At 44.7% G+C, this 23,204-nt stretch overlaps 1 protein-coding gene across 9 annotated transcripts in view; it reads left to right on the plus strand.

Moving 5' to 3' along the window:
• The window catches only part of SYNE2 (spectrin repeat containing nuclear envelope protein 2), a 371,421-nt gene that overhangs the window by 342,992 nt on the left and 5,225 nt on the right, over positions 1-23,204 (plus strand). For 8 of the 9 annotated variants that reach the window (XM_049899527.1, XM_049899530.1, XM_049899535.1 and 5 more), the window contains 12 exons: positions 3,210-3,372; positions 9,601-9,788; positions 10,256-10,406; positions 11,405-11,587; positions 13,339-13,476; positions 14,566-14,760; positions 16,129-16,411; positions 16,932-17,000; positions 17,905-18,044; positions 20,002-20,116; positions 20,873-21,075; positions 22,259-22,459. In XM_049899527.1, coding sequence (XP_049755484.1) covers positions 3,210-3,372; positions 9,601-9,788; positions 10,256-10,406; positions 11,405-11,587; positions 13,339-13,476; positions 14,566-14,760; positions 16,129-16,411; positions 16,932-17,000; positions 17,905-18,044; positions 20,002-20,116; positions 20,873-21,075; positions 22,259-22,459 — 2,029 coding nt within the window. The remainder of the gene's footprint in view (positions 1-3,209; positions 3,373-9,600; positions 9,789-10,255; positions 10,407-11,404; positions 11,588-13,338; positions 13,477-14,565; positions 14,761-16,128; positions 16,412-16,931; positions 17,001-17,904; positions 18,045-20,001; positions 20,117-20,872; positions 21,076-22,258; positions 22,460-23,204) is intronic. The other variant, XM_049899532.1, reaches the window with a different exon arrangement.

Raw genomic sequence — 23,204 nt, forward strand, 5'->3', positions numbered from 1 at the left:
CTAGCCCTCATCTTTTGAAAATAGGAAAGAGGCCAGGGTTCTTGGGATTGAATAGGGTAAGGCACTGGATGAGGGCAGTGGGGGGCTGTCATGCTGGGAGGGGAGGGGAGGGTAGAGAAGAAGGCAGGAGAGCTTTGTGGAGGTAGCTGAGCCTGAGCTCTTAGTCCCACCTACAGGAAGCTCTCCTGGCTGGGCTGCCTCGCCAGCCAGAGCCTTTTAGGAGGGCAGCCTCTCGCAACTCCTGGGAATACTCCAGGGCCCACAGTGCCTGGGGTTCCAGCTGCCATGGCAGATGTCGGAGTGTTCTTTCTGGTCCCCAGGCAGTAAAGGTAGCAGGACATTTTTGTGAGGAGGGCGTACCCATAAAGCCATGGGAACAAAGGAGGGATCTAGATTACACCTGCATCTAGACCTGGCCCCGGATTCTGTTACTTCCTTTTTAATAAATCATTTTGCGGCTTTGAAGGGAACTTCTTAAAGTTTTTGCAGTAAGAATATAATCAAGAAGACTTACCTCCTTAATTATCATTATGACCAGTTACTGAGCATTTATCTGTGTTAGGCACTGTGCCAAATGCTTTATCCATGTTTATAACTTCATGTACCCTATCAGCTACCCCAGGAAGGAAGGTACAACTGTGATCACAATTTTACAGATGAGATGATGTAGCCAACATTCAAACCCAGGTCCTGACCACATAGTCTGTGCTCTTCACACTAGACTACATGGCCTCCTTTCCAAGCCTGCCTACCTCATGGGGCTGTTGAGGATAAAGTAAACCTGAAGTCAGATTTATAAAAGAACTTTGTGAGGCCCAATGCCGTATAAATAAGATGTTATTGCAACATCATGTAGTCCAGTCTACAGTAACAAGAGCCAGTAGTATGGAGTCTTAACTATACACCAAAGGCTTTCCATGCATGCTCTTGTTTAGTTCTCACAACCACCTGCAAGGTGGGTCATTTTACATGTAACCAGGAAATGGAATCCGGAAGGTTAAGTACTTTGCAGAGATGCAGAGCATTCCACCAGTGCATAGCTCATAGACAGTGGAATGAGACTTGTACTCAAGTCGGCTCACCTCCAGAGCTCTGGCCTTAACCTTTCCAATATGCTACCACCTCCATGAAGCTTGAGGGACCTCAGAGACCTACTAGAGACAAGGGGGCTAAGGTAAAAGGATTTTCCCTAGATCATATAACTAGCTTGTAGTGGAGTCTCCTGGTTGCTTTAGCTTCGTGTAGGATACAAAACAATAAACCACACCATCTACTAAATAATAGTTTGTGGTGGAAGAGCTTATGCACATATATTTGTCCAACAAACATTGGTAGACACCTCCTGCCTACCAGGCCATGTGGGAGGTGCTGTGACCACAGAGGAAACAAGCCTGGCCACGGTCTCTGCCCTGCCAGGTGCACAGTCTATGAGAGATGCAGACTCATACACAGGCGGGCACAGCACAGAGTTGAGGGCATTGGGTAAGAGGGCTTGGGTGCTGTGGGAGGGGACACCTAGCTTATCTTGGAGAGGAGCAGCTTTGCAGAGCACAGGGTTAAGGACCAAGAGGCCACTGACCACGAGGAGCTGAAAGTTCAGTGGGTTACAGCGGTATGTCAGGACAGGCGAGGACTGTTGAGAGGTTTGGGTTGTGGAACAGATGTGTCTTCTAGAACGTACACAACCAAAAGTGGATGGACAGGAGTTCAAGGAGGCTGGTAGGGAGCTGTTCACAGGGAGTCAAGTAAGAGATGATGGTGGCATGGAGTGTGGCCCATTTCCTGTGAGTTGGGGTCGTTGCCCAAATTTATCTTCCTAGTGATATCAGCTGTGGGATGCAGTTCAGACAGAATATTGACAAGCAGGGACTTTGAGTTGTAGCCATTGTGTCAACTCTTTGGGATTAACTAAAAATGCTACAGATCACTAGAACAAGCCCTCATTCTCTCTACTTTAGAACTTTCAGGAAAACAGTTTGTTGAAGCATTTTATTTCTGTATCTGTATAAGAAGCAATTGTTTTTCCTTAGCAGCTGCATCATTTCCTGTTGACTGTGAACTGATAAGCCAGTGCGCACACCAAGTATGCTAACACCATGTGTGTGATTTCAAATATGCTCTCCGCCTAGGCGGCCTGGGTGAAAACTAAGGCAGATTGGTAAGGGAGATGGCAGTTAGAACTGTGCTTTGCATGCAAATTATCTTTGCTCCCTCCTGCACTCCCTTTTTGGCTGACACAGATGTCCCATAAGGTACCACATGGGTAAGTTCTATGTGTATAGCACCCTCCACCCCATCAGACTGCAGGGCATGGGAGACAGATGTTTGGCACATATTCTACACTTGATCCAAGAGGGAGGGTTCCATGAGAGTCATCATGGGTCAGCTACCACCAAGAGCACTTGACATATAGTAACATCAGCCCATCAGGGAAGATTGCTGGTTGCTGCAGTCTCAGCCATGGCCAAGACAGGAACTGGGCAGAAGTCAAGAGTTGTTATTTTAACTTAGAAAGAAATGGCATCTCCTCTCAGCTCTGGGCGGAGCGGGGGCAATGGTGGGTCAGTGGTAGAATTCTCCCCTTTTATGTGGGAGACCCAGGTTCAATTCCCAGCTAGTGCACTTCATACACAGCCACCACCCTTCTGTCAGTGGAAACTTGCATGTTGCTATGATGACAACAGATTTCAGCAGAGCTTCCCAAACTAAGACAGACTAAGAAGAAGAGCCTGGCAATCAACTTCCAAAAGTCAGCCAATGAAAACCCTATGGATCACAATAATCGGATCTACAATCAATCATGGAGATAGCACAGGACTGGCAGCATTTTGTTCCATTGTACATGGGGTCACCATGAGTCGGGGGCCGACTTGACAGCAACTAACAACAACAACTCACCTCTGGAGCCCCAGAAAGATGGACTGGGTCTCAGGGGGTCCCACTCTGGGAATGGTAGGACTTCAGTATTTGTGCAGGTGGATTAACCCTTAGTCCATTTGAAAATTAACTGAAACATCAGCTTTGCAAAGTGTCACATATTCCATGAAAACTGGTATCTAGAGGTGTGAGAATTGTTCCCACTATAGGACCTCTACTATACCCCATGTAGGTTCCTTTTTACCCTCCAGCACCCGTATTAGCACAGTCTTCTCACCACTAAATGTTGGGCTTTTGTTTTCCACCTCTTTTTTTTCTACAAATACATTTAGGGTGAAGAAGCTGAAGGAGACCTTTGCATTTATTCAGCAGTTAGACAAAAACATGAGCAACCTTCGCACCTGGTTGGCTCGAATTGAGTCTGAGCTTTCTAAGCCTGTTGTTTATGACGTCTGTGATGATCAAGAAATCCAGAAGAGGCTTGCTGAACAGCAGGTGGGAAATCAGAACTGAGCAGTTGTGAGAGTAGAGGTGTCTACGGTATCTGCCTACTCAAACCTTCCCCTTTACTGGCTATGTGTTTCGGCATGTTCGCATCTCATAATACTGGTTTGTTTATTCCAGAGAAAACTGGTCACTTGTCCATACTGTTGTATGTGTGAGGCATCCATCTCTGAGCACCCGACCACTATTCTCATAGGTCTTTGTGAAACTGTTTGAATAATGTTTAAGGTACAGACCTCAATCTTGATGGTAAATAAGGTTGTTTTGTTTTGTATTGTTTTGCTTTTTTAACCTTCATCTTTCTTGATTTTTGTTAATATAGTTTTGGAAGGTGATAAGTTGGGGAAAAAAATCTTCTTTCTCACCAATAGAAACCCAAGTGACGCCGTGGTTAAAATGCTTGGCTGCTAATCAAAAGGTTGGAAGTTTGAACCCCTCAGCTGCTCCATGGGAGAAAGATGTGGCAGTCTGCTTCTGTAAAGAATTCTGGCTTGGAAACCTATGGGGAAGTTCTGCTCTGTCCTGTAGGGTCACTATGAATTGGAATGGACTTGACGGCAGTAGGTTTAGTTTTGGTTTTGGTTTTCTCCAAAAAACCAAACCAAGGAAGGCCTTTGTGTGGGCCAGTATTCTGTGTGTCTGTTAAAACTTCAAAAAAAAAAAAAATTAAAACACCAAAATGTATGCTAAGGAACACACTTGAACCAATAGCCCAGGGGGCCTTTCCTGCAATGCTCTGTACATTTCTCTCATCACTTACATCCCTTCAAGCCAACAGTGGAGTTTCCAGTTTGGAAATCATTGAGCTCTGCCAGTGTTTGTCATTGCACTAACCTGGCAGGTGCTCTCTGGTGTCACTGGCTTATCAAGTCCACTTTCCTGCCCTCCATGGGCTCACACTCACATGTGCCCCACTCTTACCTGTATTGCCCGAGTTTATATTTTTTAAATGTAAGTTTATCTTAATCTTTCAGCAACTTTCCTTCACCTCTGTTTTTCTCAGACCTGTGGGTTCTGGGTGGGCAAATTCTGTTTTGACCATGTAAGTGATACGATTGTCATCGGGTTCGCAGACGCCTTTCTTTTCTTCACATTAAACCTCCACCACGTTCATCCTGTTCGTCAGCAAATTAGGAGGGTTGACCCAGATATCACAGCTGCTTAGGGACAGAACTGGGGATTGAACTTTTGTCACCAAATTCATTGCCAGAGGCTACCCCTTAATCATAAATTCTCTTGAGTTCAGGTCATTCATTTTAATGGTATTAAGTGACACTTCATGCTACCGTACAGTATAGCTGAGTATTTGATATTCCTCTTAGATCTGTTTTCAGATCTGTGCTATTAGGATTACAGGTGCAGTGATAGCTAGTCTCTGGGTTCCGAACTAGTATGATTTGGTAATGCTACAAATTAGAAATACTGATTTTTCTGTTTAGTCTTCGAAATTTAAATGTGTCTCTTTTTCTGAGGTAAGCTAAGTTTTGTCTCTGCATTGAGAAGAAATGCATAGTGCTGTAAGGATTGTGGAGTTTTAATGTACACTGTGGGGATTGCAATGCCCGTCTCAGCGGAGTTATGGCTACTGAACTGAGCACCGTCAGCTTGGTTTAACAAGTTTGATCCTCTAGGATGAATTTCCATCTCTTGAGCTGTCTCTTAATAGACAAGGTCTTAGAAGTAACCATTTACCCTGAGTGGTGAGTTTTTTTCAAGTAAAGAGAATTAAAGCTGGCAAGGTTTTTCCTCTTAAAAAATGGCTGGCTAAATTTGTCAGGGGCTAATAATTGTGTGTTAACTTTTTATAAACCCGAAATATAATAAAACACCATTAATGTTCAGGAAATTTATTCCCAAAAGCATACAATTTGGAGCAACTTCATCCTCTTGACCTTGTCTGTGCTGAAATGGTCCATAACTTGAGTCTGGCTAATTTGAAGCTTCCCTAAAGAATTCAGAATCACCATCATAGAATTCATGTCCCTTGGTTACCAAAAAAATATATATATATGGACTTGATGTTTAGTACTACCATTACTGTAAAGAAGTTAAATCTTCTGTTTGCTTTCTGTTGCTGCTATAACAAATTACCACAAATTTAGCAGCTAAAACAACACAAACGTATTATCTTACAGTTCTGGAAGTCAGAAGTCTGACACAGGTCTTGCTGGCTAAAATCAGGGTGTCAACAGAGCTACATTCCTTTTTAGAGGCTCTAGGGGAGAATGTTTCCTTGCTTTTTCCAGCTTATAGAGTAAGCCCACATCCCTTGACTTGTGGCCTCCTTCCACAATCTCCAAATCCAGCAATGGTGTATCTCCTTGTTCCTTTCTTCTGTGGTCACATCTTCCCCTGACTGACTTTTCTTCTGCCTCCCTCTTCTACTTTTAAGGACCCCTGTGATTACATTAGGAAGCCTGGTGGTAGAGTGGTTAAGCACTTGGCTGCTAACCAAAAGATTGGTTGTTCAAACCCACCAGCTGCCCCTCGGGATAAGGATCTGGCAGTCTGCTTCCGTAAAGATTTACAGCCTTGGAAGGCCTATGGGGCAGTTTTCCTCTGTCCTATAGGGTCACTATGAGTCGGAATCAACTTGGCAGGGCAACAGGTTTGGGTTTTGGTTGGTGATTACATTGGGCCAACCAGGATAATCCAGGCTAATCTCCCTATTTTAAGGTTAATTGATTATCCATTCCATTACCCATTGCCATTGAGTTGATTCCAACTCATAGGAACCTTAATTTCCCTTTGCCATATACGGTAACATATCCACAGGTTCCAAGGATTAAAATGTGGACATTTTTAAAAAGGAGACCATTATTCTGCCCACCCTAGATGACCTGAGATAACTTGTAGTGTTTTTGTTAAAAGGGGTAAATTACAATATGTTAATTATACTAAACCCAGGCATTAACTAATCCATCCCAAATGCTGGAAACAGAAATGTGACACAAAAAAGAATTATCTGTAGGTCATTTACAAAAAAAAAAAAAAAAACTTATCTGTGTTTCCATCCCTAGTTAAATATACTAAATTATGTTTGATTGCTTATAATAATAAGGTGTAAAATCTTGGGATCATGTAGTACTACCTTCTGCAAAGGAATTCAGCCCCCAGAAGTGTTTAATAGCCATGATGTCCCTGGATCCTCATTGACTTATCCCTGAGGTCCTGGTAGGAGAGGGAGCTAGGCTAAGGAACAACCTTATAAGACCCCTTTTTTGTTTCTCCTACTTTTATGTAGGCCTCTTTTAAGTAATAAATAGGGTTATGTTTTTATTCATATGGAATGTATTGTTTTCAGAACTCAGAAAGTGGTGTCAACCTTTGTGACACTTTTAAATCATGAACCATATTCATTGAATCTGCAGCGTTTCTCTCCTAGTTTTCATTGGGTTCCTGGTTCCCTGTGGGTTGCCACATGGTGGCTTAGGGGTGTTGTTAGTTACACATACCCCCGCATTCTACAATTACCAATAGCCCCCCTCTCCAGTGGGCCAACTCAGCTTCATTTTAAACCCTTTGAATCACCCCTCAGTGCCACCCCAACCCTCTCCCATGGAGATGTTCTAGAGCCACCAGTGTTGGTCCCCTCTGTGTGATTTCCTTTTTTTTAGCCTGGTTTTCTCCTTTTCCCCTTTATCTTATTTTTCTTGTTCCTTTTTATTCCCATTCTTCTTGCTGCATTCTCATCTCCGGTTTCATGTCTCCGCCATCTGCTGTCGCTGCGACCCCCTTCCTCCTTAGCTCTTTCCCAGCTTCAGCTCTCTTGCTCTGCTTCCCCTGCTCAGGGACAGAAAAGCAAAGCAGGGGCCATTCCTGAAATGCTTCCCAAAAGTCCTTTGCATTGCTTTCATTGATCTGTTGTTTCTTAAATCTATTTCTCCCGTGGATTTGAACAATTTATTCTGTGAAAACAATTATTGTACAAACCCATGCCGTAACAGGTACTAGTGGTGATATTTATTTTAGCTTGTACAATGTTATTTGTCTAGCTCATAAATGTTTTACTTTTTAAAATGCGGTTTCTATATTTTGCAAGGTAAGTAGTTCATATTAAACATCAGTAGGACATTCTACTCTGTGATGTTTTCGAAACGTGTTTTGGAAATTTTGAAAATGTTTGAACTTTCTTTTAACCAAGGTGATGATGTTGGTCTTTTAGAAGTTACTGTAGTGCTCATTTTTTGCCACCATTCGTCACTTTTCTTTAGCCATTTTAGTCAATATAAGCTGAATAAATAATGTAGAGTAACCACAAAGAATGTGTTAAATTAAAATCCATAGACTTTCTCTGTACTTTTCAACCAGATTCTTCCCACCTGGACCCTGATGAGGCCAAGAGCAGGCACCATTTTTCAGTTACAGTTGTCAGTGTTACTCCTTGAGTGCCAGTGCTAGGGCCCCTTGTTTATTTTTTTAATAAAATTAAAAGGGATATTTATCAATACCAGTAAATTTTAGAAAAGCCTGTGACCATTCTGTGAATGTGTAAGAATTCTTAAAACTAGACTTCTGTTTAAACCCTAATTTCAAAACTAGTCATCGTATTGTCTCCAGGAAAGCTTCCATCCATTGCAGCATCTCAGCCATGTGTCCTGATCTGTAGAGCTTGAAAAAAACCACCCAGTCACAGCTCTCTTCACAGATACATGGTGACAAACTAGAAAACATCGTCTGCCGAGTGTAGCTGTGTGGTCCTCACTTGTCATCAGTTAGGATCTGTGTTAAGAACTGCCTGATTTAAAATTTAGTTCGAGCATTAGCATTTTATCCACTTATATCCACCTCATTAGCATTTTATCCACTTATATCCACCTGAACACAAAATGATCCAGACTGCACATTTTATCAGAAGAAAAGTAAGAAAATGTTAGTCTTTTCTAGTAACACAATAGTTATCTCCAAAATCATTTAGGTATCTGAGTGGCCTGAAAGGAACTGTATACTGCCTTTATATAAACTATGACCCCAAAAAATCAAACCAAACCCATTGCCATTAAGTCAGTTCTGACTCATAACAACCCTACAGGACAGAGTAGAACTGCCCCATAGGGTTTCCAAGGAGCTGGTGGTGGATTTGAACTGCTGACCTTTTGTTAGCAGCCAAGCTCTTAACCGCTGTGCCCCGCCAGGGCTCCAGGCAGTGTATAAAATAATCCGTCCCGTAAACTGAATTTTGTTGAACCCAGGGAACTTTATTGAGTATAAGTAATAGTGGCTTATTTAAAGTACTACAGATTTTCAAAAATTGCTATATTATCAAAAGTTAAAGTAGGATTTAAGTTTATCCTTGCTATTTCACAGTGTAGTATAGGTACCAAGGTTAATAGTGTGGTCTGAGGTCACCTGTCACAGAATTTGGTTATCAGAGGAAGCCTCATTCATCCAGAATGGCGACACAGACTTCTCATCTTCCGTTCCTGTCACCCACAGTGTGCCGAAGAAATATTTTTTTGGGTGATAACTGAACACGCTGTGTTTCGTCTGAAACAGGTTTTCTGTTTTTCCTCTGACAATGTATTTTCTCTTCATGAACACTATTTTTCCTAGATTGGAAACTGCATCACTGCCATCATTGTAGAACAAGACTCTAGAGACTCACCCACCCCTGAGCCCCAGCCTTGGCTGGGTGGGCCCCTTCTTCTGAGCCCCAAGGATGGGCTCATGGGGAGACTGTGGACACGCGTGCAACTGAATGCATGATCTGATGTGTGTGTGAAGACAACATAAAGCTCTTAGATTCAGGAGTCCTGTGACCTATAAAAGGTCAAGAGCTTCTGTTGCTGAAGTTTAGGTCCTGCTGAAAAGACTCAATTGGTTTTCCTGAAACCAAGTCTAAGTTGGAGGATTTGGGGCTGGGTGGTATGGAGTAGATCCCATGCAGTTTGGGGGGCTGTGAGCTCTCAAGGGGTCAGCAATGGCACCCATCAGTGCATAGAGGATACCCACTGCCACCCCCCCCCCACACACACATAGTTATTACAGTAGAGCCCAGTCGTGGCCAGTTTTTAGACTGTTCCAGGTACTACAGCCTAAGAGTTGCACAAAGATGAGCGGGACTTGGTCTGTGCTGCTAGTTCCAAGATGGAAACGCACCAAGGATTGTACTCCCTGGGCTGGAGGGCAGAAGGGAAAGGGAGGACTAAAGTGGAGATCCTTCAATGCCAACTCTCCCACCGTCACCTCACAGCTTCTCTTACCCTGTTGTAATCGTAGGACCTGCAGCGAGATATTGAACAACACAGTGCAGGGGTGGAGTCAGTGTTTAACATCTGTGATGTCCTGTTGCACGACTCTGATGCCTGTGCCAATGAGACAGAGTGTGACTCAATACAGCAGACCACCAGGAGCCTAGACAGACGCTGGAGGAACATTTGTGCCATGTCAATGGAGCGGCGAATGAAGTAAGAGCCAAGATGCCCCTAAATGTCTTGAGCATGTTCAGCTAGATCTCCCCACTGGACCAAATAAAAGTAGCTGTGTTCTGTTCACTGCATTTAGAAATGGGCCAGGTATTGGCAGAGAGGCTCAGTAGATGTGGCCAGTGCTTGTTAAAGGAATAAACTCAAGAAAAACATAATGAGGGTGACAGCTTTGTGTCTCAGGGTGTAACTGTGGGCTGGCTTTACCTTTGTTCGCCCAGCTACAAAGCAGCTATCTCCTGAAGCATGAGCTCTGAGAGGCTTGGTACTACCAGGAGGAAGGTATACTGACCAAGAAGCGATGTCCCTGGTTGTTTCCTGGAAGGGGTATCAGGGTCTCTCCTACACAGTGTGGGTGCCAGTGGGGGATGGGATCTGTTAAGGGACAGAAGTTCAAAAGCAGATGGTTGAAATGGATGGCGTGTTTTAAGTTGCTTTCCTTCCTTCAGAATTGAAGAGACGTGGCGCCTGTGGCAGAAGTTTTTAGATGATTATTCCCGCTTTGAGGACTGGCTCAAGTCAGCAGAGAGGACAGCAGCCTACCCAAATTCCTCAGAGGTGTTGTACACAAGTGCCAAAGAAGAGCTGAAGAGGTTTGAGGTAAAAACCTTCTCCGCTCAGTGCTCTCGATAGCTTTTTACAGTGGTGCAAAGGCTCAGGAGCTGGAAATGACCCTGCTGACTGGCTGGCTGGCATCAGCTACAGGGTACACAACCAGCCATCAGCTGCTATGCAGTGAACTTGAAGGCCTGTTCTTTTTTTTTTTTTCATTATATTGTGGTAAAAATATATATAACAAAACACTTGCCAATTCAACCATTTTTACATGTTTAATTTGGTGACGTGAATAACGTTTATCCAGCCATCACCACTATCCTTTTCAAAATGATTCCACCACCGTTAACAGCAACTCAGTGCCCCCTAAGCATTGACTCCCCCTTCTCCCCCCACCCCCCACCCCTGGTAACCACTAATATGCTTTGGTCTCTATACCTATGCCTCTTTATATAAGTGAGATCATACAGTATTTGTCCTTTGTGACTGACTTATTTCACTCAGCATGTTTTCACGGCTCATCCATGTTATAGCCTGTATCTGTATGAGGATTTTAGTTCTCTTTATAGAGAGAACCTGTTCTTTAACTAGCTTCCAAAGAACTGGTGAAGTAAGATCTCTGTTGCCATTTCAGTTTGGGGATTAACCACTGGAAGCAGGTCGTTTGGGGTTGGGAGGGGGTGTCTGGCACTCTCTTCCCGCTCTGGTATTTACCCTTTTGTATTCTGGGGACCTAGCAGAGCATAGTCCCTGGTACGTACTAGCACGCACACATTTGTAGAATGAATGGATGTCTGGTGGAAGGGAAGTGTCAAGGATGGGCACTAAGTAGGTTGACAGGGAGATAAGTTAGGGGTTCAAAGGACTGAGAGAGTTTCCATGTATTGGACTCTTTTTTTCACCCTGAAGTAGAAGATGAGGCGATTTGATTTGCTGAGAGAAGAAGTAGGAGGAGGTGGCTCGAGAAAGTGGTGAAGGTTTGAGATAAGTGTAGTGAGAGATCAGGGGCAGCTGACTGGGGACCTGTACACTCTTTGCCACAGGCCTTTCAGCGGCAGATTCACGAGAGGCTCACCCAGCTGGAGCTCATCAACAAGCAGTACCGGCGGCTGGCCCGCGAGAACCGCACAGACACAGCCAGCAAATTGAAGCAGATGGTCCACGAGGGCAACCAGCGCTGGGACAACCTGCAGAAACGGGTCACAGCTGTGCTGCGGAGACTCAGAGTGAGCACCTCCCCATCACCTGGGCTGACTGTAGACGTTCAGGGGGTAGTGATAGGTGATATCAAGGCTGTACACAAAGCAGCGGGTAGAAGATTTCATTTAAGGCCTAAATATTTTCCCAACGTAGCCTTCCCTTTTGTTTAAGCCCAGAGCTGCCAGCATTAATTTCCCCTAAATAACTATTTGCATTTGGGACTTTTTAGGCAGAGCCTGTTTCTGGGATTTGTTTATCAAAACAAATTCCCTTTTAAAACTTCTGGAACCCCTGGTGGTGTGCACTTTAGCACACAGACTGCCCACAGTGTCTGGGGAGCTGTCTTTCTGGTCTGGAGAAAGTGCCTTATGAGCCGCTGGGAAGAGTCTTGCTTCGCCTGTTTTTTATGTCCCGTTGTCTCTTGCGCTGTGAGGAACGTGGACAAAGCACCCGAATCCCCACTGTATTGTAGCGACTGGGGGCAGTGATTATCCTCTAAACTTCAGAGAACACTCGACTGACCCTCAGAGGTTGGGTTTGGTTTCTGAATGTGAATATTCACCTTAGCTTTCTGTAATTCAGAAGACGTGGTATGTAAGCCTTTTGTAAATCCAGGTATAAACTGACAGGACCGGTGTGGGTAGGAGGTGCAGGAATTCATTTTAATCCCTGCCTCTGCCCTCAGCACAGAATGTTCTTGAAGCTGAGCTAGGAAGATGAGAACCTGGGTTCTTTATTATTTTTTTTAACCCTCCTAGGAACAAATTGGCTAGCTTTTCTAATAATCCAGATAATCCCCTTGCCTTAATTTCTTTCTTTTCTTGACTGCTGCCACCCTAAACCCTGCCTTGGCATAGAATGCTGCATTTGAGAATCACTGCCCGTCTGTGAGGTGGTAACCAAGAGGTATCCTTAAGTGGAGGTGTTAAATCTCCTCAGGTCCTCCCTCTGGAACACATTCAGAATTCAATCGGTGGAGGCAAATGCAGCACTAGGCCAAGCTCAACCCTGAAATCACTGCTTTGCCATCTTGAAGCTACTAAGTCCTTCTGTCCAGCAAAAGCTTCTGCAAAAGACAAATGGGTAAAAACAAGCAAAGGTGTCTGACTTAGACCCTGAAAAAAAGAGAGATTCAGAAAATAGTACTGTGCTCCTGTATTTAAAGAAACAAACAAGAAATCATCCCTGTGAGACCAAGAAGTCAACATTTACCCTAAAGCAAAGAGGAGAAGGCAAAGCGGAAGGGCAGGGAAGCTAGACTGATGGAAACAGAACAACCAGAATGGAAATAAGGAGAAAGCTGCTGACACCATGTGGAAAATGTAACCAATGTCACTGAATAATGTGTATTGAAATTGCTAGATGGGAACCAATTTGCCGTGTAAACTTCCACCAAAAGCGGAATAAATTTTTTTTTTTAATGTTTCCCGCCTAAAAAAAAAAAAAAAATCACTGATTTAGACTAGAGAATTGTTGCATTTCTGATGCCATGCAGACCTTAGAGATCATCCAGTCACTCTCCCCCCTGTGCTGGTAAAGAAGCTGAGACTGAGAGAACTTAGGGGGCTTGTTCAGTATCACAGAGTCAGGACCAGAACCCAGGCTCCTGAACCGGCTCTGACCCCTGATGCAGCATTTTGCAGATGCCTCAGACAGGTTTCTCCCCCAGTGTTCTGGGCACCCTCTCCTTTCAGCTTCAGGTGACCTTGCTGTGTACCTGAACTCTCTTTCCACAGGCAGCACAAACATGTGATTTCTTTTTCCCTCCCTTTCACAGCATTTCACCAACCAGAGGGAGGAGTTTGAGGGGACCCGGGAGAGCATTCTGGTGTGGCTTACTGAGATGGACCTGCAGCTGACCAACGTGGAGCACTTCTCCGAGAGCGATGCTGATGACAAGATGCGCCAACTGAATGTAAGGGCTGCTACCTTGGCTTCTCTTAAAAGAATGTACCTTTGCAGAGGAGAACTGGCCACATATAAATTGCACCTGATATCCCGAGACCACATTCCGGAATTGTTAAAGCAGCCAGGCTGCATCCCAACTGTGTCCTGCTAGATTCTCATGAGCAAAGATACGGTTCCTCACGGGCAAGAGATCGTTTACTATGAGGCCCCTTTTACTCTTTGTCATTTATGATCAACACAGTGGGAGAACGCACTCTAGGCTCCGGAGAAAACCTCCTAAGATGCTATTTCTCTAACACTTGGGCATACCAGGAGGAAGATCTGTATCAACCGTGGGGCCGAGAACAGCTATCTTCTGCTCTCCCATTGTTACAAATATCCACGTTACAGTGTAAGACCACTAACCAGTTTCTGCTGAGTCAGCTCTGACTCCTGGCGACCCCATATGTGTCAGAGTGGAACTGTACTCCATAGGGTTTTCAGTGGCTGAATTTCAGAAGTCGATTGCCAGGCCTTTCTTTGGAGGTGCCTCTGGGTGGACTTGAACCTCCAACCTTTTGGTTAGCAGCCGAGCATGTTAACCATTTGCACTACCCAGGAACCATAATCTCACTATAATTCCCTTCTTCTTGGTCAGATTTTCGAAGAGGTTGAGAAATGGAAATTTGCCTTGCCTGAAAAGTAATATATATGGCACCCGTGGATGTTACATCGTATCCATATTAGTGAATGCCCTTTGGTGGCTTATCATGGGAAGTTTTCTGTTTCCACCAATCATTGATAAGACAGTCTCTTCCTCGGACCCAGTAACTATAAATGTCCATCCTCATTAAGCTTTAAGAAATATTTTAATTGGAAAAGCCAATGCCCAGAAGCAAGTGGAAAAAATATATGTACACATGTTTTAAATTATTAAATTTTCATTGTCATTTATTTAAAAATTGATAAAGCTGGAGTACTAGATAAAGGAACAAAGCAATAATGGCATTTTGATTCTGCACCACAGGGTGCAGAAGAAACAAACTATTGGCCTACCCCCCCTCCCCAGGGGAAATTTCTTTTTTTTGAAGTCCTTTCTTTCTCATATTTTAAATAGGGTTTCCAACAGGAAATTACATTAAATACCAACAAGATTGACCAGCTCATAGTTTTTGGGGAGCAGCTGATTCAAAAGAGTGAGCCCCTAGACGCCGTGCTGATTGAAGACGAGTTGGAGGAGCTGCACCGGTACTGTCAGGAGGTGTTCGGCAGGGTCTCCCGGTTCCACCGGCGGCTGACCTCCCGCACTCCGGTAAGGGCAATGGCTCCCACAGAGGGCTCCTGGGCCGCTCAGAGTTTGTATTTGACTGAGTTTCTAAAGCAGTGGGAGAATTTATCTTGTAATGGCTAACTGTGGTTTATTTTATGTTAGAAAACGTATATTGAAAATTTTTATTTCCATTTTTTTGAATATAGAGCCACAGGTATACCCACCACAATTACATACAGGTTCCCATTACCCAGTGGCGAGGATGGCACCTCTATAAGTCCTTGCTTCTGTTACCTGTGTTCGAGGTACTCTTCCGGACAGGGTTTTTCTGGCATGCATCAGTAGCCCTAGAATCCCCTGGTAACTTCCGGTTTTGCTTAACTTGGGCATGTGTTTGCCTTTTCGTGTATCTTAGTGTCTGGGCATGTTTACTATTCATGCCTTTCTGGTACTTTGCTCTCACCTTTGAAATGCCAGAAGCACTGCTTTTGAAAGCAACTTTGATCTTTCCCTTGACAAAGGGACCTTTTGGGAAGTTCAGGTGGAATTAAGGGCAGTATTCAAAATTGACTGCCTTTGTGTGCCAAAAGTTTTATTTAATGATGCCCATTGACCAACAGCACTGGCCACTTTTCTTGTGTGTGTGTGTGTGTGTGTGTCCCCAACAAGTCAACTTCAAATGTAGTTATTTCTTCATCATACAGAGCCTCAGAAATTACCCTCTAATTCCCTCATTTGTAAATGTAGCGGTTTACAGAGGCATCAAGCACAGGTGAGTAAAGGCCCCGAACAATAAGATGGGGGGATTTGAAAGAATGGGCATCTGTGGTTCTTGAAGGTGCGAATCTTACCCAGAACACTCTAATATCCTTTTTGTGTGTGTTTTATGGTTCTTGGTTCCTGCTGTTCACCATCTATGGAACTTCGGCCTCCATGTTCTTCTCTTGTAGATAAACTTGTTCAACTTAGAGTATCAAATTTCAATTTTTTTTTACTAGGGGAAAAAATAGAGCTTTTGGAAAATACGGATTCTAGGCCCCACTCCAGAGCATCTAAATTGGAAGGGCCGTGGGAACAGGAGTCTGAATTTTAATTTTTTTAAATCTGCCTTAGAAATGCTGATGGTGACCATTTTCAGCAACTGATGGGCAGACTAAATTCTAAATTCCTTACAAATGTAAGGAAACCCTGGTGGCGCAGTGGTTAAAAGCTACGTCCGCTAAACAAAGGGTCAGCAGTTTGAATCCATCGGGTGCTCCTTGGGAACTCTATGGGGCAGTTCTACTCTGTCCTATAAGGTTACTATGAGTCAGAATCGATTCAGCGGTAACAGGTTTGTTTGTTTGTTTGTTTTTACAACCGTAATTGCCTGTGATTTGGTTATTTTTTTAATTTAATATTTCCATTTAGGGCATGGAAGATGAAAAGGAGGCCTCTGAGAATGAAACAGACATGGAAGACTCCAGAGAGATCCAGAGTGACTCCTGGCGTAAAAGGGGCGAGAACGAGGAGGCCGCGTCTCCTCAGTCCCTTTGCCATCTAGTGCCCCTGGCACCAGGACATGAGCGGTCTGGCTGTGAGACCCCTGTCAGTGTGGACTCCATCCCTCTGGAGTGGGATCACACGGGCGACGTAGGGGGCTCCTCCTCTCATGAAGAAGACGAGGAGGGCCCATACTACAGTGCACTGTCAGGTAACGGCCTTGACATTGATACATTTGGCTGTATTGTTAGCACCTTAGCAGCAGCTCAGCCAACTCTCAGTGATCAAGAGTCCATTCGCCAGCTTGTGGCTGATCCAGGCTTTCTGTGGCTTCATATGTTCTGTCCTGCCTGCTGGGCTGTTGAGAGTTGGCTCTCTCCTATGAGAGGCAGAATAAAAGGAGAAAAGAAACAAAATTCACGTTCAGACATTACGGCTATCGCTGATGGTTCTCGATGTTTGGGGGAGGCTCATCAGTGAGCTTGCCCATTGAGATTTACAGAGTGTCAGTAGATTGAGTGTCTCCATTCTTTCTATACACTCCCCTCCGCCCACCACCTCGTCAGAGTTGGCTGAGAAATCCTTCTGGTTTCTGAAATATTTTCATTTGAAAGATAAAGCATAGTTGGTTTTCTCTTTCCAGCTGACAATGTGTCTACTGTTTTAACGTAATACTTGGGCATTAAACTACATGCTCCTCCAGTGAGGAAAATGACATTATTCTTTTTCAGATGTAGAAATCCCTGAAAATCCTGAGGCCTATCTTAAAATGACCACAAAAACTTTGAAAGCATCATCTGGTAGGCCCCTGCCCGTGCATGTGTCTCAACATGGCAGCACCCTGCAGCGCACAGTGCATCCTAAACCTCGCTCCATGTCGTGTCTGATCTCCGCCTTCTGTGGACACCATGCACCTCGTTCCTTGTGTCATGGTGTATTTATACTGCCGTACTCACATATACCCGCGTGCTCATTACAAAACCCCACACAACCGAGCGGTCCTGACGCCATCCCTCACCTCCCCCTCAGGCCTATGCAGAAGGGAATTTTTTATGGTGCCTTTTTTATTTTTCCTCCATGTGACCAAAGTTCTTTGGCCTGGGCCAAGCTTTCTTCATGGTGGCTTGGTTTGGAACTATTTCCTTGCTTGTGGTGACTTCCTGGGAAGAGGAGGAGTAGGGGGGTGGGAGTGAGTAGAGGCACTGTTGTATTCGTGGTAGAAGAAGCCTTCCTTTCCTTGATTTGTAGCTCTAAGCTTTCTTCTCTGACTCACCATCTGCAGTGGTGGGGTAGAGCCACGAGCAGCCCTTTCATTCCCATGTCCATCTTGACGTTCTCTCTTCCCCTCGCGCCTGAGAGACCTTCTCACCTCTTGGTCCCCAGACCCGACCTTGTAGCCCATTGTCACCACCATCAGAGACCCAGCTCCAAAACGTCACTCAGCTCGCAGCAAATCATGTGTTGGTTGTGCTCCATTGTGGACCCATCTAGTGAAGGCAGTGTTGCTCAGTTGCATGTCTCTCATTTCATTCCCTTCTGGGACGTACTGACATTTTGCAAATGTGCATGCTTTGCAAGGAAAGCTGCAGAACTCATTTTTATACTATAACCTGATGCCGCATTACCCGTGACTTTTTTGTGTGTAACTAAATGTGAATGTTTTGGTTCAAGAGAATGGACTGCTACTTGCATTTTTGGTTTCAGGTAAATCAATTTCTGATGGCCACTCATGGCATGTTCCTGATAGCCCTTCCCATCCCAAGCGTCACTACAAACAAATGGAAGGTGATAGGAACGTACCACCCATCCCTTCAGATTCCAGCACTCCCTACAAACCAGCTTACGTAAGTCTCGACCCCCCGGGTGTGTAACCCAAGCGCATGAGTAGTAGTTTTTAAAAAGAGATACTTCGGTGTATACTATTTGTGCTCACTCCCCAGGCTCACGTTTTGAGTTGATTTTCCCATGGTAACAATGTCTGTACTGAGCTCTTTATACTCTTGGGCCTGGTCTCATGAGCCCTGGCAAAACTGACTAGATTTATAGATAGATTTCTGGCCAAAAACCATCTTTGTATATTGGCATGATACAACAGTGGTTCCTATAGTTGAGTCAGTCACCCGTGCTGATGGTGGAGAAGTAAAGTGCTGGCTTTCCCGAAAGCTCCTGAGCTCTCAAGCCTTTATTCCATTTACCTTTTGACCACACATCCTCTTCAAAAAATTATGACTTCATATTCAAAAAGATTTGACAGTGTTCTCTGGTAGATGTGGGTTGATTCCTAGACCTACCACTAAATTGCTCTGGGGCCTTAGGTACTTTGCCTTAACTGTGTAAGCCTGGACTTTCTCATAAGAGGATAAACCTACCCCATGTAATTGTTGTTAGGATTAATTTATGAAAGTTCCAAATAAAGTACCTAGTACAAAGAAGGGCCTCAGAAGTGGTTGTCATTATTATTACTATCATCGGGTCTCTGTGAGTCAGAATCAACTTGACAGCAGTGGGTTTGGTTTTGAGTTATGGGTTGCTGTTGTTGTTTATAGCCATGAATGCACCTCCTTAGTTACATTTTCCTCAGGCAACAGGACTCATTGGCATGTTCTGGTGGGCAGCTATTGAGGGGAAGCCAGCCTGGGGTTTAATGTTGGCCCCAGATCATTCATAGAGAATTGGCAAGAAGAGAGTTGATATTTAAATGTCTCTTGCATTTTTAGTGTTATCTTTTAGAGGAACCAAAAGCCATGTAAGCATCACTGGATTAGTCCTCAAACTGTCCTCTGTGTCTGTGTCTAGGCGTGAATATTTTTAGATGATTGGACATGGTCAAATCCAGTCATTTGATGATGGCTTGTCCATGCCCAATTCAGAAATTTTTCCTGTGGCCTAGCAAGCAGTTGTCATTTTTAGTGCATGCCCTCTGTTGTACGGAATAAGACTTGCCAGTCTGGGAGGCATAGACCCAGCCCTGGGCCTTTGCATTCTATCCAGGGCCCACGTGGTTTGGCCTCTCCCAGCATGATGCTTGTGCTCCTCACTTGGCCAGCTTCAAAAGCCCAACAACCCTTTTATTGTGTCTGAAACTAGGTATGTCACCACAAATCTGGAAGGTTTTTTATTTTTTTCATTCTACACAAATAGGCCATATGGACACAAGCCAAAGAAAGCATGGCTTTTCTTAAAAAAAAAAAAAAAAAAGAGATACATTTATTTTTGGAAAGGCCTGAGATAAGAGCCCCATCAGCTCTGTGATAACAGAAGAGTCAATATGTGCAGTGAAAGATAAGCGCTTGGTAATGAATGACCCTGGGAGATAGATTTGTCCTCTGTGTGTTTCTGATTCCCGGTGAAAATAATGCCAACCACCTCTATAGAGTGACTGGGAGGGCTAACTAAAATTCTGTAAAACACTGTGACAGTGTAAAAGTGCTGACACGGTAATTGCCTGGTAAGCTCAACAGTTGTTTTTAACTCTTGTTGCATGGTTTGTTTGAGGAGGGCTAGGAAGCATGCAAATTAAAGCAGGCCATTTTATCCCCATCATTGACACCTCATCTGCTATCCCACCTTGTGGGCCTTTGCCGAGGCTTTATTTCTCCCATTAGCTCTGCTTCCTTTAAATGCTGCCCATACACAAGAGTGCCTCTGAAATACTAGCAAGTCACCCTTCAAAGGGAAGGGCCCCGTGTCTTAATTTCGTACCTGTTTGTATGGGCCAAGGTGCTCTTCAGACAACCTTTAAATGGCATTAAAATTGATATTTAATCTTTCAATGGTAACTTAAAATTTGTTTCTCTTTAGGCAAAGCTGCTCTTACCTCCAGGCACTGATGGTGGCAATGAAGGCCCAAGAGTCTTGGACAGCAGGCCCCAGCAGGAAGAGGAAGGGCTGGCTGGTCTAACTGTGCAGCAGACAGGTATAGTTCAAAGCAGGTGGTCGTTAAGAGATGGTGGGGTATGGGTTTTTAGGTTAGTTGAGCATTGCCTTGAAGTTGTTGCTCAACAGAACGTTAGTTAGGAATTGACCAACTATATACTTCACAAAAACTGCTGAACTGACTCTACAACAGTCAATGTTGTTTTAGAATCAGCTGACCGGTATTAATGGCCTAATTCCTAGACTGTTCACTTTACTTTCAAACTCTTCTTTAAATATTGAAAAAACGAGCCTCATGTGATAAAAAATGCATGTTTTAATGACTTCACTTGTATATAAAAATCACACATGAAGATAATCAAGGAGTTGTGCTAGAGGTCTCTTCATGAGACCAAGTCAGTGTTTATAAAGGTACTAACTTCAACTAAGGAATATCACTGAAGCCTAAACTAAAACTGATAGCATTGACGTGATTATTCACGGGCTAAAGGGAATAAAAGCCTTAAAAACAGCATTAACTGAAATGCTGAACTTGAGACCATACCTCATATTGGCAACATGCTGGGTTTCCTTCCACCCACCCGCCTCACTCCAGCCTTGGAGGGAGTGTAGTGGCCCAGGCCTTGAACCAGAGCTGGGGGGTGGGGGAGGTGCCATTTCATAGTCCAGGCAAAGAGAGAACTCCCCAATCTTGTTCCTCCTGCAAAGTTTTCATCACCCTGGCCCCTAGTTAATTGGGAGCAAAGAAATGTATTTGCACTTTGGCTTTTCTTTAATTGGCAGCTTCTTATTCCAGGTGCCTTTGACAGATGGGAGCTGATTCAAGCACAAGAACTTCACAACAAACTTAGAATAAAACAAAACTTGCAGCAGCTGAACTCTGATATCAGTGACATCTCCGCTTGGCTGAGAAACACTGAAGCAGAACTAGAAACATTAAAGACGGCAGCAGCCCCCTCCGATATCCAGGAAATGGAACTCAGAGTGAAGAGGCTGAAGGTGAGTTCGAGGTGTGGCAGGAAAGAGGAATTCAGAACGGGTTAGCAATGCAGATGGCACCTTGCAAATGGTGTGTGGTAGAGGCCAGCCTGTACGTTGCTGTTCTGGCATGGATGCAGATTTTTTTCACATGAAAGAGTGTCTACAAATGATCCCCAGTGCGGGAAGGTCAGACTTCAGCGGCACCTCTAGATTCTAGGCTCTCGGTCAACTTTTACCTTTACAGTGACTTAAAACCACCCTTCCAATTGTGCGTAAAAGTCCCAGCTAAAATTGGTGGTAGAGCATCTTGGAAGGGTAGGGGAGTGGGGAGGACTAGCTCACCACTAGTGATGCTCTGACCTGATCTGGTTACCCTATTATGCAGTTAGGATTTGTCACCCACACAATGAGCCCCTGCCCCAGTCCCAGGGGACTGGGGAGTGGTAGTTTGAGCCCTGTACTTTGGGGGTGCACTGAGCATGAGTTCTGAAAGGACACAGAACTAGGGTCTGGGTTATCCAGACACTTAAAATTTTGCAGTCCCTGAGTAGTGCCATCAGTTAACACGCTCAGCTGCTAACTGAAAGGTTGGCAGTTTAAGTCCAGTGAGAGGTGGTTCCAAAGAAAGTCCTGGCAATGTACTTCCGAAAAATCAGCCCTTGAAAACCCTATGGGGCACAGTTCTACTCTGACACACATGAGGTCTCCATTAGTCAGAATCGGCTCAACAGCAACTAGTTTTTGGTTTCATTTTTTTTACTTTTTTCCTACGTGCCTTGGTGTATCAAAGGTTACTGTTCATTTTAAGGAATAACATTTCTGTGATATCTGGGGCCAGATGCAAGATAACTGGGTATATTGGATCCAGAAGACTTTTAATTTGGTCTGAATTTTTATTGAGCCAGTCAGAGAGCAGAGGCGCTAGAGGTCGGCAGGGTCTGTCCGCACCTGCACCTCCGGTCAGTTGGCTGCCGGGAGAGAGGCAGGCAGGCTCTGCTCGCCAGCCCTGCTTGCGGCCGAGTTCATGACCTTGTAAGGCAGCTCCTCACCTGATGCTGCCCAGCCAGTCACGGGCGAGGTCACTCTTGTTTCTGTGTCCACAGCTTGGAAAGTGTTTGGCAGATTTGTTCCCTAGCGAGGTTCGGGGTGAACCCCACATTATGATTTTCAGAGTGCCTAACCTCTTTTCTCTCTACCGTAGGAGATCTTAAAAGCCTTTGACACCTACAAGGCATTAATGGTCACTGTCCACGAGAGCAGCAAGGAGTCTCTGCAAACTGAGAGCGCCGAGTCCAAGGAGCTCCAAAACAGACTCCACCAGCTGAGCCTGCACTGGGAGGCGGCGCAGGGGGCCGTGGACAGCTGGAGAGAGGGCTTGCGGCAGTCACTCATGCAGTGCCAGGTACGCTGACTCGGCACCAGGCCGCCCAAGAGCCGGTGCCCAGAGAGCAGCAGCCAGGCTCTCGGGGCCCACAGAGGTGGGGGAAGCAGATATTTATATCATCGTTAGGCTGCTTTGGCTCAGCCAACTGTAGCCTGTGTGAGAAAACATGTGTGCTTTGCTGTTTGTTTCCAAACAAAGGTCACCTGCCGTCTCAGAGGCCTGATGCTTGCCTGTGTCCCCTGGCCCAGGCCTACACCCACTCCCAGAGTAAGGGTTCCAGCAAGTGTTCCAGTAGGTCAGAAATGCCACCTTAACATTACCCCCTTGTCTGTCCTTTTGCCAGGAGGCCTTATAACAGAGTGATTAAGGGATCTGGCCCTGTACTTATGTTAATGAGACAAGACTCAGTCTACAGGATTAGGTTGTATCTTGAGTTAATCTCTTTTGAGATATAAAGAGAATCAAGCAGAGAGGAGGGAGACCTCATGCCACTAAGAATGGAGAACCAGGAGGGGAGCGTATTCTTTGGACCCAGGGTCCCTGCACTGAGAAGCTCCTAGACCAGGGGAAAATTGATGACAAGGACCTTCCCCCAAACCAGGCAGAGAGAGAAAGGCTTCTCCTGGATCTGGCACCCTGAATTTGGATGTTTAGCCTCCTAGACTGTGAGAGAATGGATTTTTCTTTATTAAAGCCAAAAAAAGAAAAGAGAGATCTCTGAAACAGGAGCAGTTTAATCCAACTCTATAACTTAGTAGCTGTG

The sequence above is a fragment of the Elephas maximus genome, chromosome 10 (assembly GCF_024166365.1).
Source record: "Elephas maximus indicus isolate mEleMax1 chromosome 10, mEleMax1 primary haplotype, whole genome shotgun sequence".
NCBI lineage: Eukaryota > Metazoa > Chordata > Mammalia > Proboscidea > Elephantidae > Elephas > Elephas maximus.